The 14,916-nt window shown below is 46.0% G+C and overlaps 1 protein-coding gene across 1 annotated transcript in view; it reads right to left on the bottom strand.

Moving 5' to 3' along the window:
* Positions 1-14,916, bottom strand: part of tspan33b (tetraspanin 33b) — a 78,395-nt gene that overhangs the window by 39,852 nt on the left and 23,627 nt on the right. Inside the window, exon 2 of the mRNA XM_072512968.1 lies at positions 1,080-1,137. Within this exon, the coding sequence (XP_072369069.1) occupies positions 1,080-1,137 (58 nt within the window). The remainder of the gene's footprint in view (positions 1-1,079; positions 1,138-14,916) is intronic.

The raw sequence follows: 14,916 nt of genomic DNA, 5'->3' as shown, positions 1-14,916 counted from the left end.
CGAGAGAACGGCCCCTCTATTAAACGAGACTCTGCTTTTTCTCCGGGCTTCGGCGAGGAATGACCCACCAAGGCCGGATTTAGGTTCATTTCCTGCACTAAGGAGCTCAGCTCATTATTTTAAAATGGTGCCTCGATCTCGGAAACCCCAACGTGGCCTCTAGACACCCCCCCCCCCATGTCCCAACTTACCAATTAGGGGGTCCTTGAACCCCCCCCGCACCCACCTCATTTGGACAGGGCACCCCCAGGCCTGGTCCCCAGTATGAGCAAGATGCCACCTTGGCACTGCTGGCCTGGCACTCTAGCAGTGCCCCTGCCAGCTGGCAGTGCCACCTGGGCTCTCTGGCATTGCCAGGGTGGTAACCAACTGGCACTGCCAGGGTAACCGAGTGGCACTGCCAGGGTAACCGAGTGGACTGTCAGGGTAACCGAGTGGCACTGCCAGGGTAACCGAATGGCACTGCCAGGGTAACCGAGTGGACTGCCAGGGTAACCGAGTGGCACTGCCAGGATAACCGAGTGGACTGCCAGGGTAACCGAGTGGCACTGCCAGGGTAACCGAGTGGTACTGCCAGGGTAACCGAATGGCACTGCCAGGGTAACCGAGTGGACTGCCAGGGTAACCGAATGGCACTGCCAGGGTAACCGAGTGGCACTGCCAGGGTGCCCAGATGGCACTGCCAGGGTGCCAGGGTACCACCCTGCCCAGAGCCTGACCACCCAGGGGTTCCAGATCGCCTGGTAGACTCCCCCAATTGCTGGTGCTTCTGGTCCACATTTGTGGACACTGGTGCTAACGGTGCCTGCTTGGAGTCTCCGAGATGAGCCGTTGAATCACGCCCAGGTAACTCCGGCACAGACATATGTTTGCAAATCTGGATCCCACCCATTGAGGGCAGGATTTTGTTAGATCTCTAGAGGCGTGACGAGACCATACCGGCCTCGTTGCATCCCAAGTTGGGCGCAGCAAGATCGATAGTTAGCGCCCAGAGTTAACGCTTCGAGTGTGAATGACCCTTCTACAGAACTTTGCAGAATCTCTCATATCAATGAGTGAAGGGAACGTTTCTCACCCACCTGTAGCTTTCTGAATCTTAGCGTATACTCCAATTGCAACAATCACCAGTGAGATGATCTGCAAGACAAGAAAATCAATACATTAAAGAGCTGTGTCAACATCAAAGATTAATGTATCAGTGACCTCTGCTCACTTAATCAGAAGCACATCAAACACTTATTAAAACAGTAGACATTTTTGCTGTGTTGAATTGGTATTAGTAAAAGGCATGATAGTTGCTGGTGGTATTTCACCAAGTGATTAACTTAAAGTACAGATACTTACACTAGATGATACACAAAACAGAAACATTGTATAGAGAGAGCCACACTACACTGGAACAGCTTCATAGCCACACAAAAGTAACCGGGTTCTGCAGCTCTCTGCCAAAACTGAACCTTGATACCCTGTAAAGACACAAATTTTTCTGTACATGGCTCCATATCTATCCAGCCCTTTTCTGGTGTTCCGTAAAACTCACAGAGATGAAGGGAGATATTACATGTATCAAAATTGTACTGAAGCTCCTCAGAGTGCAGCTTGATCTTTGTAGACAATTAAATGCCATTGCAGGAATGCTGGAATATGAGGGCTTGAGAGCATTGGTGTTGAGTAATTTGACACATTCCTCCATGCCTCTTGCAATGTTACAGAGAAGCCCAACGCAAGCTGGAGGAGCAGCATCGCACCTTCCGCTTGGACACGTTACAGCCCTCAGGGCTCAAAATCGAGTTCAACAACTTTAGACTATGGCAGCACGGTGACACAGTGGTTAGCACTGCTGTCTCATTGAACCAGGGACCGAGATTCAATTCCACCCTTGGGAGCTGACTGTGTGGAGTTTGCACGTTCTCCCCATGTCTGCATGGGTTTCCTCCCGCAATCCAAAGATGTGCAGGTTAGGTAGATTGGCCGCGCTAAATTGGCTCTTGTGCCCAAAGACGTGTAGGTTAGGTGGGGTTACGGGTGGGTGGGGGGAGGGGGCTGAGGTAGAGTGCTCTTTCAGAGGGTGGGTGCACTCCTTCTGCACTGTAGAAATTCTATGATTCAATGACATTCCTCCAAGATCTTAAACCCCTTTTAAAAAATCAGATACATTTATTGTCTCAACCCAATAATCTCCCCCCGCCACACCTCCCCCCCCCCGCCCGCTCCCACAGCAGGCCATCTGTCTTTTGTTCTTAAAATTGCTACATGGTGTTGCAATCTCTTTCAGCTACAGTTTAATATCCAACATATTTCTCCCTCTCTTAAGCTCTGATGAAGAACCAAACAGACCCAAAAGGTTAACTCTGTTTTCTCTCTCCCTACAGATGCTATCAGAACTGTTGAGATTTTCGATCATTCTCTGTTTTTGTTTCACTTTTTGTAATGACCATTTTGAAATGCTTGTATTGTCCTTTAGATTATAGTGAAGCACCTCAGGGTGCAGCATGATCTATGTAGAAAACTTGAATATCATTGCACTTTCTGTGACGGCCATTCTGAAATGTCTGTAACGTTCGTTCAGCTACTTCACAAACAAAGTATATTTTTGCAAAAATAAATCTCTGGGAAACGGGAAGAATTTCTCCCCTGCTGTCCTGGACTAACCAGCCCTTACTATGCCACAATTGGGCAGCACGGCCGCTCAGTGGTTAGCACTGCTGCCTCACATTGCCGAGGACCTATGTTTGGTCCCGGCCCTGGGTCACTGTCCGTGTGGAGTTTGCGCATTCTCCCTGTCGGTGTGGGTCTCATCTCCACAACCCAAAGATGTGTAGGGTAGGGGAATTGGCCCCTTAATTGGGAAAAAAAGAATTGGGAACTGTAAAAAAAAAATTTAAATACTATGTCACAATTCCACAGACATTGATTGCCCTGTGTACTCTAAAGCACGGAAGGAGATCATTTGGCTGACTGTACTCCTAGTTCTTTGAAATAAATATCCAATTAATCCTGCTCCCCTAGCCTTTCCCTATTTGTCCTGCAAATCTTTCTCCTTCAAATATTTATGGAATTTCCTTTCAAAAGTTATTACTGAATTGCCCACTGCCACCCTTTTGGGCAGTAGCTCAGTTGATAGCACCCTTGTCTGAATCGGAAGATAATGGGTTCAAGTCCCACTTCAGGAGGTGAGTATGCTAATCTAGACTAAAGGTAACATCTGAATTTGGAGACAATATAAGCCCTTTAGACCCTGCATTCCGTCACTGCCATTAGATACTAATCTGAATGTGGCCTCTTCTTTCCTGTTTACCCCCCCCCCCCCCCCCCCCCAACACCCCCCATACTCTTTGACCCACTTGTCAGTCAAGCTCTAACTCAGCCTTAAAAATATTCAATGACTCAGCCTCCACTTCCCTCTAGGAAGAGAGTTCCGCAGACTAATGAAATTCTGAGAGAAAAGAAACTTCCTCATCTCAGTTATAAAAAGGAGGCTCCTCATTTCCAAACGTTGTCTCTCCCACAAGGAGGTATATCCTTTTGTTAGGAAAACAAAGGTCGTTTTAAGGGATTTAAAGGCTGAGTGAGAAGCTGGAGGATCTCGAGAACCGCTCCAGGAGGCAAAACCTGCAGATCGTGGAGATGCCTGTGCGTGTTGAAGGCATGGAGGCCGCAAAGTATGTGGCAAGCATTCTAGAGAAGCTAAGGGGCTGGGGCCTTTGATCGGCCTCTCGAGGTGTGCCGAGCACACAGGGCTCGGAGGAGGAGGCCGCAGGTGGGGGAACCGCCGAGGGGAATGGTGATGAGGCTGCTCCGTTTTCTTGATAAGGAGGAGAAGAGGGCCGTGTATAACCAGATCAAGACCGCCCTCCACGAGAAGTGGGTGAGGTTTGGGGTTCTGTATCCTGCTCGCTTGTGGGTTACGCACCAGAAGCAAGAGATTTATTTTGTCTCGCCAGAGGAAACAATGGGCTTTATGAGGGACTGGGTGGAGTGTGAGGACATTGAACTTTGGAGTGGAGCTTTGTGTAAACTGTGGGCAAATAGGTTGGGTGGATTGGTGCAGATTATGACGGTGGCAGCGGTGAGGGTGAATGTGCCTTTTGTTTCTCCTTGTATGTTTGCTTCTGGTGCGTAACCCACAAGCGAGCGGGGTAAAGAAGCACAAACCTAACCCCCTTCTTGGGAGAGCGGCCTTTAAACAGGGCTAGTTTAAGCTCAGTGGACTAGACAGCTGGTTTGTGATGCAGAATAAGGCTAGCAAAGCGGGTTCAATTCCCGTACCAGCTGAGAATTCTGAATTCTCCCTCCGTGTACCCGAACAGGCACCGGCGACTAGAGGCTTTTCACAGTAACTCATTGCAGTGTTAATGACTAGGGGATTTCACAGTAACTTCATTGCAGTGTTAATGACTAGGGGCTTTTCACAGTAACTTCATTGCAGTGTTAATGACTAGGGGATTTCACAGTAACTTCATTGCAGTGTTAATGACTAGGGGATTTCACAGTAACTTCATTGCAGTGTTAATGACTAGGGGCTTTTCACAGTAACTTCATTGCAGTGTTAATGACTAGGGGCTTTTCACAGTAACTTCATTGCAGTGTTAATGACTAGGGGATTTCACAGTAACTTCATTGCAGTGTTAATGACTAGGGGATTTCACAGTAACTTCATTGCAGTGTTAATGACTAGGGGATTTCACAGTAACTTCATTGCAGTGTTAATGACTAAGGGATTTTCACAGTAACTTCATTACAGTGTTAATGACTAGGGGCTTTTCACAGTAACTTCATTGCAGTGTTAATGACTAGGGGCTTTTCACAGTAACTTCATTGCAGTGTTAATGACTAGGGGCTTTTCACAGTAACTTCATTGCAGTGTTAATGACTAGGGGATTTCACAGTAACTTCATTGCAGTGTTAATGACTAGGGGCTTTTCACAGTAACTTCATTGCAGTGTTAATGACTAGGGGCTTTTCACAGTAACTTCATTGCAGTGTTAATGACTAGGGACTTTTCACAGTAACTTCATTGCAGTGTTAATGACTAGAGGCTTTTCACAGTAACTTCATTGCAGTGTTAATGACTAGGGGCTTTTCACAGTAACTTCATTGCAGTGTTAATGACTAGGGGATTTCACAGTAACTTCATTGCAGTGTTAATGACTAGGGGCTTTTCACAGTAACTTCATTGCAGTGTTAATGACTAGGGGCTTTTCACAGTAACTTCATTGCAGTGTTAATGACTAGGGGATTTCACAGTAACTTCATTGCAGTGTTAATGACTAGGGGCTTTTCACAGTAACTTCATTGCAGTGTTAATGACTAGGGGCTTTTCACAGTAACCTCATTGCAGTGTTAATGACTAGGGGCTTTTCACAGTAACTTCATTGCAGTGTTAATGACTAGGGGCTTTTCACAGTAACTTCATTGCAGTGTTAATGACTACGGGATTTCACAGTAACTTCATTGCAGTGTTAATGACTAGGGGATTTCACAGTAACTTCATTGCAGTGTTAATGACTAGGGGCTTTTCACAGTAACTTCATTGCAGTGTTAATGACTAGGGGCTTTTCACAGTAACTTCATTGCAGTGTTAATGACTAGGGGCTTTTCACAGTAACTTCATTGCAGTGTTAATGACTAGGGGCTTTTCACAGTAACTTCATTGCAGTGTTAATGACTAGGGGCTTTTCACAGTAACTTCATTGCAGTGTTAATGACTAGGGGATTTCACAGTAACTTCTTTGCAGTGTTAATGACTAGGGGATTTCACAGTAACTTCATTGCAGTGTTAATGACTAGGGGATTTCACAGTAACTTCATTACAGTGTTAATGACTAGGGGCTTTTCACAGTAACTTCATTGCAGTGTTAATGACTAGGGGCTTTTCACAGTAACTTCATTGCAGTGTTAATGACTAGGGGCTTTTCACAGTAACTTCATTGCAGTGTTAATGACTAGGGGATTTCACAGTAACTTCATTGCAGTGTTAATGACTAGGGGCTTTTCACAGTAGCTTCATTGCAGTGTTAATGACTAGGGGATTTTCACAGTAACTTCATTGCAGTGTTAATGACTAGGGGATTTCACAGTAACTTTATTGCAGTGTTAATGACTAGGGGCTTTTCACAGTAACTTCATTGCAGTGTTAATGACTAGGGGATTTCACATTAACTTCATTACAGTGTTAATGACGAGGGGCTTTTCACAGTAACTTCATTGCAGTGTTAATGACTTGGGGATTTTCACAGTAACTTCATTGCAGTGTTAATGACTAGGGGCTTTTCACAGTAACTTCATTGCAGTGTTAATGACTAGGGGCTTTTCACAGTAACTTCATTGCAGTGTTAATGACTAGGGGATTTCACAGTAACTTCATTGCAGTGTTAATGACTAGGGGCTTTTCACAGTAACTTCATTGCAGTGTTAATGACTAGGGGCTTTTCACAGTAACTTCATTGCAGTGTTAATGACTAGGGGATTTTCACAGTAACTTCATTGCAGTGTTAATGACTAGGGGATTTCACAGTAACTTCATTACAGTGTTAATGACTAGGGGCTTTTCACAGTAACTTCATTGCAGTGTTAATGACTAGGGGATTTCACAGTAACTTCATTGCAGTGTTAATGACTAGGGGCTTTTCACAGTAGCTTCATTGCAGTGTTAATGACTAGGGGCTTTTCACAGTAACTTCATTGCAGTGTTAATGACGAGGGGCTTTTCACAGTAACTTCATTGCAGTGTTAATGACTAGGGGCTTTTCACAGTAACTTCATTGCAGTGTTAATGACTAGGGGCTTTTCACAGTAACTTCATTGCAGTGTTAATGACTAGGGGCTTTTCACAGTAACTTCATTGCAGTGTTAATGACTAGGGGCTTTTCACAGTAACTTCATTGCAGTGTTAATGACTAGGGGATTTCACAGTAACTTTATTGCAGTGTTAATGACTAGGGGCTTTTCACAGTAACTTCATTACAGTGTTAATGACTAGGGGCTTTTCACAGTAACTTCATTGCAGTGTTAATGACTAGGGGCTTTTCACAGTAACTTCATTGCAGTGTTAATGACTAGGGGCTTTTCACAGTAACTTCATTGCAGTGTTAATGACTAAGGGATTTTCACAGTAACTTTATTGCAGTGTTAATGACTAGGGGCTTTTCACAGTAACTTCATTACAGTGTTAATGACTAGGGGCTTTTCACAGTAACTTCATTGCAGTGTTAATGACTAGGGGCTTTTCACAGTAACGTCATTGCAGTGTTAATGACTAGGGGCTTTTCACAGTAACTTCATTGCAGTGTTAATGACTAGGGGCTTTTCACAGTAACTTCATTGCAGTGTTAATGACTAAGGGATTTTCACAGTAACTTCATTGCAGTGTTAATGACTAGGGGATTTCACAGTAACTTTATTGCAGTGTTAATGACTAGGGGCTTTTCACAGTAACTTCATTGCAGTGTTAATGACTAGGGGCTTTTCACAGTAACTTCATTGCAGTGTTAATGACTAGGGGCTTTTCACAGTAACCTCATTGCAGTGTTAATGACTAGGGGCTTTTCACAGTAACTTCATTGCAGTGTTAATGACTAGGGGCTTTTCACAGTAACTTCATTGCAGTGTTAATGACTACGGGATTTCACAGTAACTTCATTGCAGTGTTAATGACTAGGGGATTTCACAGTAACTTCATTGCAGTGTTAATGACTAGGGGCTTTTCACAGTAACTTCATTGCAGTGTTAATGACTAGGGGCTTTTCACAGTAACTTCATTGCAGTGTTAATGACTAGGGGCTTTTCACAGTAACTTCATTGCAGTGTTAATGACTAGGGGCTTTTCACAGTAACTTCATTGCAGTGTTAATGACTAGGGGCTTTTCACAGTAACTTCATTGCAGTGTTAATGACTAGGGGATTTCACAGTAACTTCATTGCAGTGTTAATGACTAGGGGATTTCACAGTAACTTCTTTGCAGTGTTAATGACTAGGGGATTTCACAGTAACTTCATTGCAGTGTTAATGACTAGGGGATTTCACAGTAACTTCATTACAGTGTTAATGACTAGGGGCTTTTCACAGTAACTTCATTGCAGTGTTAATGACTAGGGGCTTTTCACAGTAACTTCATTGCAGTGTTAATGACTAGGGGCTTTTCACAGTAACTTCATTGCAGTGTTAATGACTAGGGGCTTTTCACAGTAACTTCATTGCAGTGTTAATGACTAGGGGATTTCACAGTAACTTCATTGCAGTGTTAATGACTAGGGGATTTCACAGTAACTTCTTTGCAGTGTTAATGACTAGGGGATTTCACAGTAACTTCATTGCAGTGTTAATGACTAGGGGATTTCACAGTAACTTCATTACAGTGTTAATGACTAGGGGCTTTTCACAGTAACTTCATTGCAGTGTTAATGACTAGGGGCTTTTCACAGTAACTTCATTGCAGTGTTAATGACTAGGGGCTTTTCACAGTAACTTCATTGCAGTGTTAATGACTAAGGGATTTTCACAGTAACTTCATTGCAGTGTTAATGACTCGGGGATTTCACAGTAACTTTATTGCAGTGTTAATGACTAGGGGCTTTTCACAGTAACTTCATTGCAGTGTTAATGACTAGGGGATTTCACATTAACTTCATTACAGTGTTAATGACGAGGGGCTTTTCACAGTAACTTCATTGCAGTGTTAATGACTTGGGGATTTTCACAGTAACTTCATTGCAGTGTTAATGACTAGGGGCTTTTCACAGTAACTTCATTGCAGTGTTAATGACTAGGGGCTTTTCACAGTAACTTCATTGCAGTGTTAATGACTAGGGGATTTCACAGTAACTTCATTGCAGTGTTAATGACTAGGGGCTTTTCACAGTAACTTCATTGCAGTGTTAATGACTAGGGGCTTTTCAAAGTAACTTCATTGCAGTGTTAATGACTAGGGGCTTTTCACAGTAACTTCATTGCAGTGTTAATGACTAGGGGCTTTTCACAGTAACTTCATTGCAGTGTTAATGACTAGGGGCTTTTCACAGTAACTTCATTGCAGTGTTAATGACTAGGGGCTTTTCACAGTAACTTCATTGCAGTGTTAATGACTAGGGGCTTTTCACAGTAACTTCATTGCAGTGTTAATGACTAGGGGATTTCACAGTAACTTTATTGCAGTGTTAATGACTAGGGGCTTTTCACAGTAACTTCATTACAGTGTTAATGACTAGGGGCTTTTCACAGTAACTTCATTGCAGTGTTAATGACTAGGGGCTTTTCACAGTAACTTCATTGCAGTGTTAATGACTAGGGGCTTTTCACAGTAACTTCATTGCAGTGTTAATGACTAAGGGATTTTCACAGTAACTTTATTGCAGTGTTAATGACTAGGGGCTTTTCACAGTAACTTCATTACAGTGTTAATGACTAGGGGCTTTTCACAGTAACTTCATTGCAGTGTTAATGACTAGGGGCTTTTCACAGTAACGTCATTGCAGTGTTAATGACTAGGGGCTTTTCACAGTAACTTCATTGCAGTGTTAATGACTAGGGGCTTTTCACAGTAACTTCATTGCAGTGTTAATGACTAAGGGATTTTCACAGTAACTTCATTGCAGTGTTAATGACTAGGGGATTTCACAGTAACTTTATTGCAGTGTTAATGACTAGGGGCTTTTCACAGTAACTTCATTGCAGTGTTAATGACTAGGGGCTTTTCACAGTAACTTCATTGCAGTGTTAATGACTAGGGGCTTTTCACAGTAACTTCATTGCAGTGTTAATGACTAGGGGATTTCACAGTAACTTCATTGCAGTGTTAATGACTAGGGGCTTTTCACAGTAACTTCATTGCAGTGTTAATGACTAGGGGATTTCACAGTAACTTCATTGCAGTGTTAATGACTAGGGGATTTCACAGTAACTTCATTACAGTGTTAATGACTAGGGGCTTTTCACAGTAACTTCATTGCAGTGTTAATGACTAGGGGATTTCACAGTAACTTCATTACAGTGTTAATGACTAGGGGCTTTTCACAGTAACTTCATTGCAGTGTTAATGACTAGGGGATTTCACAGTAACTTCATTGCAGTGTTAATGACTAGGGGATTTTCACAGTAACTTCATTGCAGTGTTAATGACTAGGGGATTTCACAGTAACTTCATTACAGTGTTAATGACTAGGGGATTTCACAGTAACTTCATTGCAGTGTTAATGACTAGGGGCTTTTCACAGTAACTTCATTGCAGTGTTAATGACTAGGGGCTTTTCACAGTAACTTCATTGCAGTGTTAATGACTAGGGGCTTTTCACAGTAACTTCATTGCAGTGTTAATGACTAGGGGCTTTTCACAGTAACTTCATTGCAGTGTTAATGACTAGGGGATTTCACAGTAACTTCATTGCAGTGTTACTGACTAGGGGCTTTTCACAGTAACTTCATTGCAGTGTTAATGACTAGGGGATTTCACAGTAACTTCATTGCAGTGTTAATGACTAGGGGATTTCACAGTAACTTCATTGCAGTGTTACTGACTAGGGGCTTTTCACAGTAACTTCATTGCAGTGTTAATGACTTGGGGATTTCACAGTAACTTCATTGCAGTGTTAATGACTAGGGGCTTTTCACAGTAACTTCATTGCAGTGTTAATGACTAGGGGCTTTTCACAGTAACTTTATTGCAGTGTTAATGACTAGGGGCTTTTCACAGTAACTTCATTGCAGTGTTAATGACTAGGGGCTTTTCACAGTAACTTTATTGCAGTGTTAATGACTAGGGGCTTTTCACAGTAACTTCATTGCAGTGTTAATGACTAGGGGCTTTTCACAGTAACTTTATTGCAGTGTTAATGACTAGGGGCTTTTCACAGTAACTTCATTGCAGTGTTAATGACTAGGGGCTTTTCACAGTAACTTTATTGCAGTGTTAATGACTAGGGGCTTTTCACAGTAACTTCATTGCAGTGTTAATGACTAGGGGCTTTTCACAGTAACTTCATTGCAGTGCTAATGTAAGCCTACTTGTGACAATAAAGGTTATTTATTTATTTTGTTTATTTGGAGGGATTGGGGGAAGGGCTGATTGTGGGGATGAGGCCTGGTCAGAGGCACTGGACGGGGACAATGTGCTCACTGAGCTTGGGAGCTCGTTAACGGGAGTGAAGCAGGGGATTGCCAGGAGGATGGAGTCGGGGGGGAGGGATGGGTTGGTTTTTGGGTTGGTTATGGGGAGGGAGTGGGGGGAGAGTTGCTGACATGGGTGTGGTTGGTGTGGCACAGTTGGGTAAGGAGGGATGGCAGCTGACACCAAGGGGCAGGCCTGGAAATGTGCGTGATGTGGGCCGGTGTGGGGGGCCTGGCTAAAGAAGGGCTATGGCTGGTTACATGGACTATGCGAGGATGGAATGGGCCTGTTAAATGGTCACGCGTTTTCCCGCACTTGACTTTGAAGACAGACGTTATGATCCTGCAGGAGACATCCCTGAAGTTGGGGGATCAGACGAAGCTGAGGAAGGGATGGGTAGGACAGGTGTTCCACTCGGGGTTGGACATGAAGACGAGGGGGATGGTGGTGCTGATCAATAAGAAAGTGACCTTCGAGGTGAGTAGTATTGTAGCCAACCTGATTGGGGGGGTAACGTGATGGTCAGTGGGAAGCTGGAGGGGATGCTGGTAGTCCTGGTGAATGTTTATGCCCAAAATTGGGGCGACATGGACTTTATGAGGAGGATATTGGGGAAGATCCCGGATCTGGACACACATTGGCTGATAATGGGAGGTGATTTTAACACGGTTTTGGATCCGAGGTTGGATTGGTCATGTCACAGGCCGTTAAAGGGGTTGGCGGTGGCAAGGGAATTGAGGGGTTTCATGGACCATATGTGGAGGAGTTTGGGAGGCCTAGGGCGAAGGAGATCTCGTTCCTCTCACATGAGCACCGGGTCTATTCCCGGATCAACTTTTTCGTGATGGACAAGGCACTGCTGACGGGGGTGGCCAATTCGGAGTATTTGGCGATTGTGGTTTCCGACCATGCGCCGCACTGGGTGGATTTGCGGGTGGTTCAGGAGGAGGCCCAGCGGCCGGAGTGGTGGTTGGACGTGGGCTTGTTGGCGGATGAGGATGCGCACGGGTATGTGGAGCAGAATAACACGGGGGAGGTCTCGGCCTGAGGTCTGAGGGTGGATCAGTGCTACTCAGTTACGCCAGAACAGGGGCTACTGAAGGAGAGGCTCCAGATGGAGTATGGGTTGGTGTCTACGGGGAAGGCAATAGAGCAATTGCAGAAAAGAGCAATTCTTGTGTCTCCAATGTACGTACTGTGTACATTCCCTTGGCCACAGAAAAATACTTTTCACTGTACTTATGTGACAATAAATATCAATCAATCAGAGGACCAGTGTACGTGTACGGGGAAAAGGTGAGTAGGATGTTGGCACGCCAATTGAGGAAGCAGGCAGGAACGAGGGAGATTGGTAGGGTGAGGGATGAGAGGGGTAAGGTGGTGTCAGACCCAGAAGGGGTGAATGGGGTATTTTAGGCCTTCTATAGAAGGCTGTAAGAGTCTGAGCCTCTGCCTGGGGAGGAGGGACTGAGGCGGTTCTTGGACAGGTTGGAATTTCCTCGGGTGGAGGAGGGGAGGGTGCAGGTATTGGGGGCCCCGTTGGGCTGAGGGAGGTGATGGGTGGTGTAGGATCGATGCAGACAGTGAAGGTCCCCGTGCCGGGTGGGTTCCCAGCAGAGTTTTATCAGAGGTTTGGTGCAGAGTTGGGACCTCTGCTCATGGGGATGTACAAGAGAAAGGGGGGAAGCTCTCCCCCACATTGTCGCAGGTGTCCATTTCACTGATTTTAAAGAAAGATAAGGACCCGGAGCAGTGTGGGTCGTACCACCTGATATCGCTGCTTAAGGTGGATGCGAAGTTGTCAGCAAAAGTGTCAGCGTCACGGATAGAGGATTGTGTGCCAAGAGTGATAGGGGAGGACCAGACAGGGTTCCTGAAGGGGCGGCAGTTGTCGGTGAATGTGGGTAAGCTGCTTAATGTTATTATGATGCCCTCGGCGGATCAGGATGTAGAAGTTGTGGTGGTAACGGATGTGGAGAAGACTTTTGATCGGGTGGAGTGGGCATATTTGTTGGAGGTGTTGGGTCGGTTTGGGTTTGGTCTGGGCTTTGTGGATTGGGTCTGGCTGCTGTACGCCGATGGGCTGGACGAATCGGACGAACTCGGGGTACTTCGGGCTGCATTGAGGGACGAGGCAGAGGTTTCCCCGATACTTTTTGCTTGAGCAATAGAGCCGTTGGCAATGGCACTTTGGACTTTGAAGGGTTGGAGAGGGATTGGTCAGGGTGGGACCCAGCACAGAGTCTTGTTATATGCGGACGATCTTTTGTTCTACATTTCAGACCCAGTGGGCATTTTTGAAAGGATCATGGAGATCCTGAGGGAATTTGGCTGGGTCTTGGCGTATAACTTGATCATGGGGAAAAGCGAGGTGTCCTCGATTATTGCCTGAGGGCAGGAGAGGAGGTTGGGGGAGTTGCCGTTCTGCGTTGTAGGGACGGGTTTTCGGTGTCTAGGAATTCAGGTGCTGCAAAGCTGGGCGCAGCTGGACAAATTGAATTTGGTACGACTGGTGGAGGGAACGAAGGCAGACTTTAAGAGGTGGTACATGTTGCCGCTGTCACTGGCGAGGCGCAGACAGTTAAAATGATGGTGCTGCCCAGGTTCCTGTTCGTGTTCCAGAACCTCCCCACTTTGTTCCCAAGTCTTATTTCAGGAAGGTGAATGGGATAATATCTGGATTTGTGTGGGCAGGGAAGACCCCGCGGGTGAGGAGGGTGGTTTTGGAGCGAGAGGTCAGGGGGCCTAGGGTTGCCGAGTTTGGGCGGCGAATATCGCAATGGTGAGGAAATGGGCAGTGGAGGAGGGATCAGTGTGGGGGTGGATGTAGGCGGTGTCGTGTAGGGGGACGGGTTGGAGGGCACTCTTCTTGACGCCCCTGCCATTCTCACCGGTCCAGTACTCCGTGAGGCCGATGTGGTTTCAGCATTGCGGGGCCAGTGCAGGCAATATTTCGGGGTGGAGGGTAGGTGTGGGCACCGGTATGTGACAATCACAGCTTTGTGCCGGCAGGGCTGGAAGCGAGGTTCTGGGGGTGGGGGCAAGTCGGGATAGAGTATGTTAGGAATTGTTTATAGGGCAGCACGGTGGCACAAGTGGTGCGTACGGTTGCCTCACGGCGCCAAGGTCCCAGGTTCGATCCAGGCTCTGGGTCACTGTCCGTGTGGAGTTTGCACATTCTCCCCGTGTTCGCTTGGGTTTCGCCCCCACAACCCAAAGATGTGCAGGGTAGGTGGATTGGCCACGCTACATTGCCCCTTAATTGGAAAAAAGAATTAGATATTCTAAAAAAAATTTTAAGTAATTGTTTATAGGGGGCAGGTTTGCAGTCCTGGAAGAGATGGAGGAAATGTATGAACTGCCCAAAGGGAATGGCTTCAGATACCTGAGGGACTTTGTGAGGAGAGAGGAGCCGTCCTTCCCGGGGCTGTCGCCCCCGGAGCTGCAAGATAAGCTGTGGTCCGAGCGTGACATTGGGAAGGGGAGAGTGTCATGCCTTTACGGAGAGCTGATGGAGAGGGAAGGCGCTCCGGTGGAGGAGGTCAAGTGCAAATGGGAGGATGAGTTGGGTGGGGAGGTGAGGGCCGGGACATGGAAGGAGGGTGAAAGCGTCCTCGTCGTGTGCGAGGTTAAGCCTCATCCAGTTTAAGGGGGTGCATAGGGCCCACATAGGATAAGCTGGTTCTTTGCAGGGGCGGATGATAGGTGTGGGCGGTGTGCAGGGGGAACCTGCCAATCAGGTCCACATGTTTTGGGCGGGTCCAAAGCTGAGGGGGCTCTGGCAGAGTTCACGGATGTTATGTCCGAGATTCTG

Source organism: Scyliorhinus torazame, chromosome 1, assembly GCF_047496885.1.
Source record: "Scyliorhinus torazame isolate Kashiwa2021f chromosome 1, sScyTor2.1, whole genome shotgun sequence".
NCBI lineage: Eukaryota > Metazoa > Chordata > Chondrichthyes > Carcharhiniformes > Scyliorhinidae > Scyliorhinus > Scyliorhinus torazame.
This window is presented reverse-complemented; position numbering and strand designations above follow the sequence as displayed.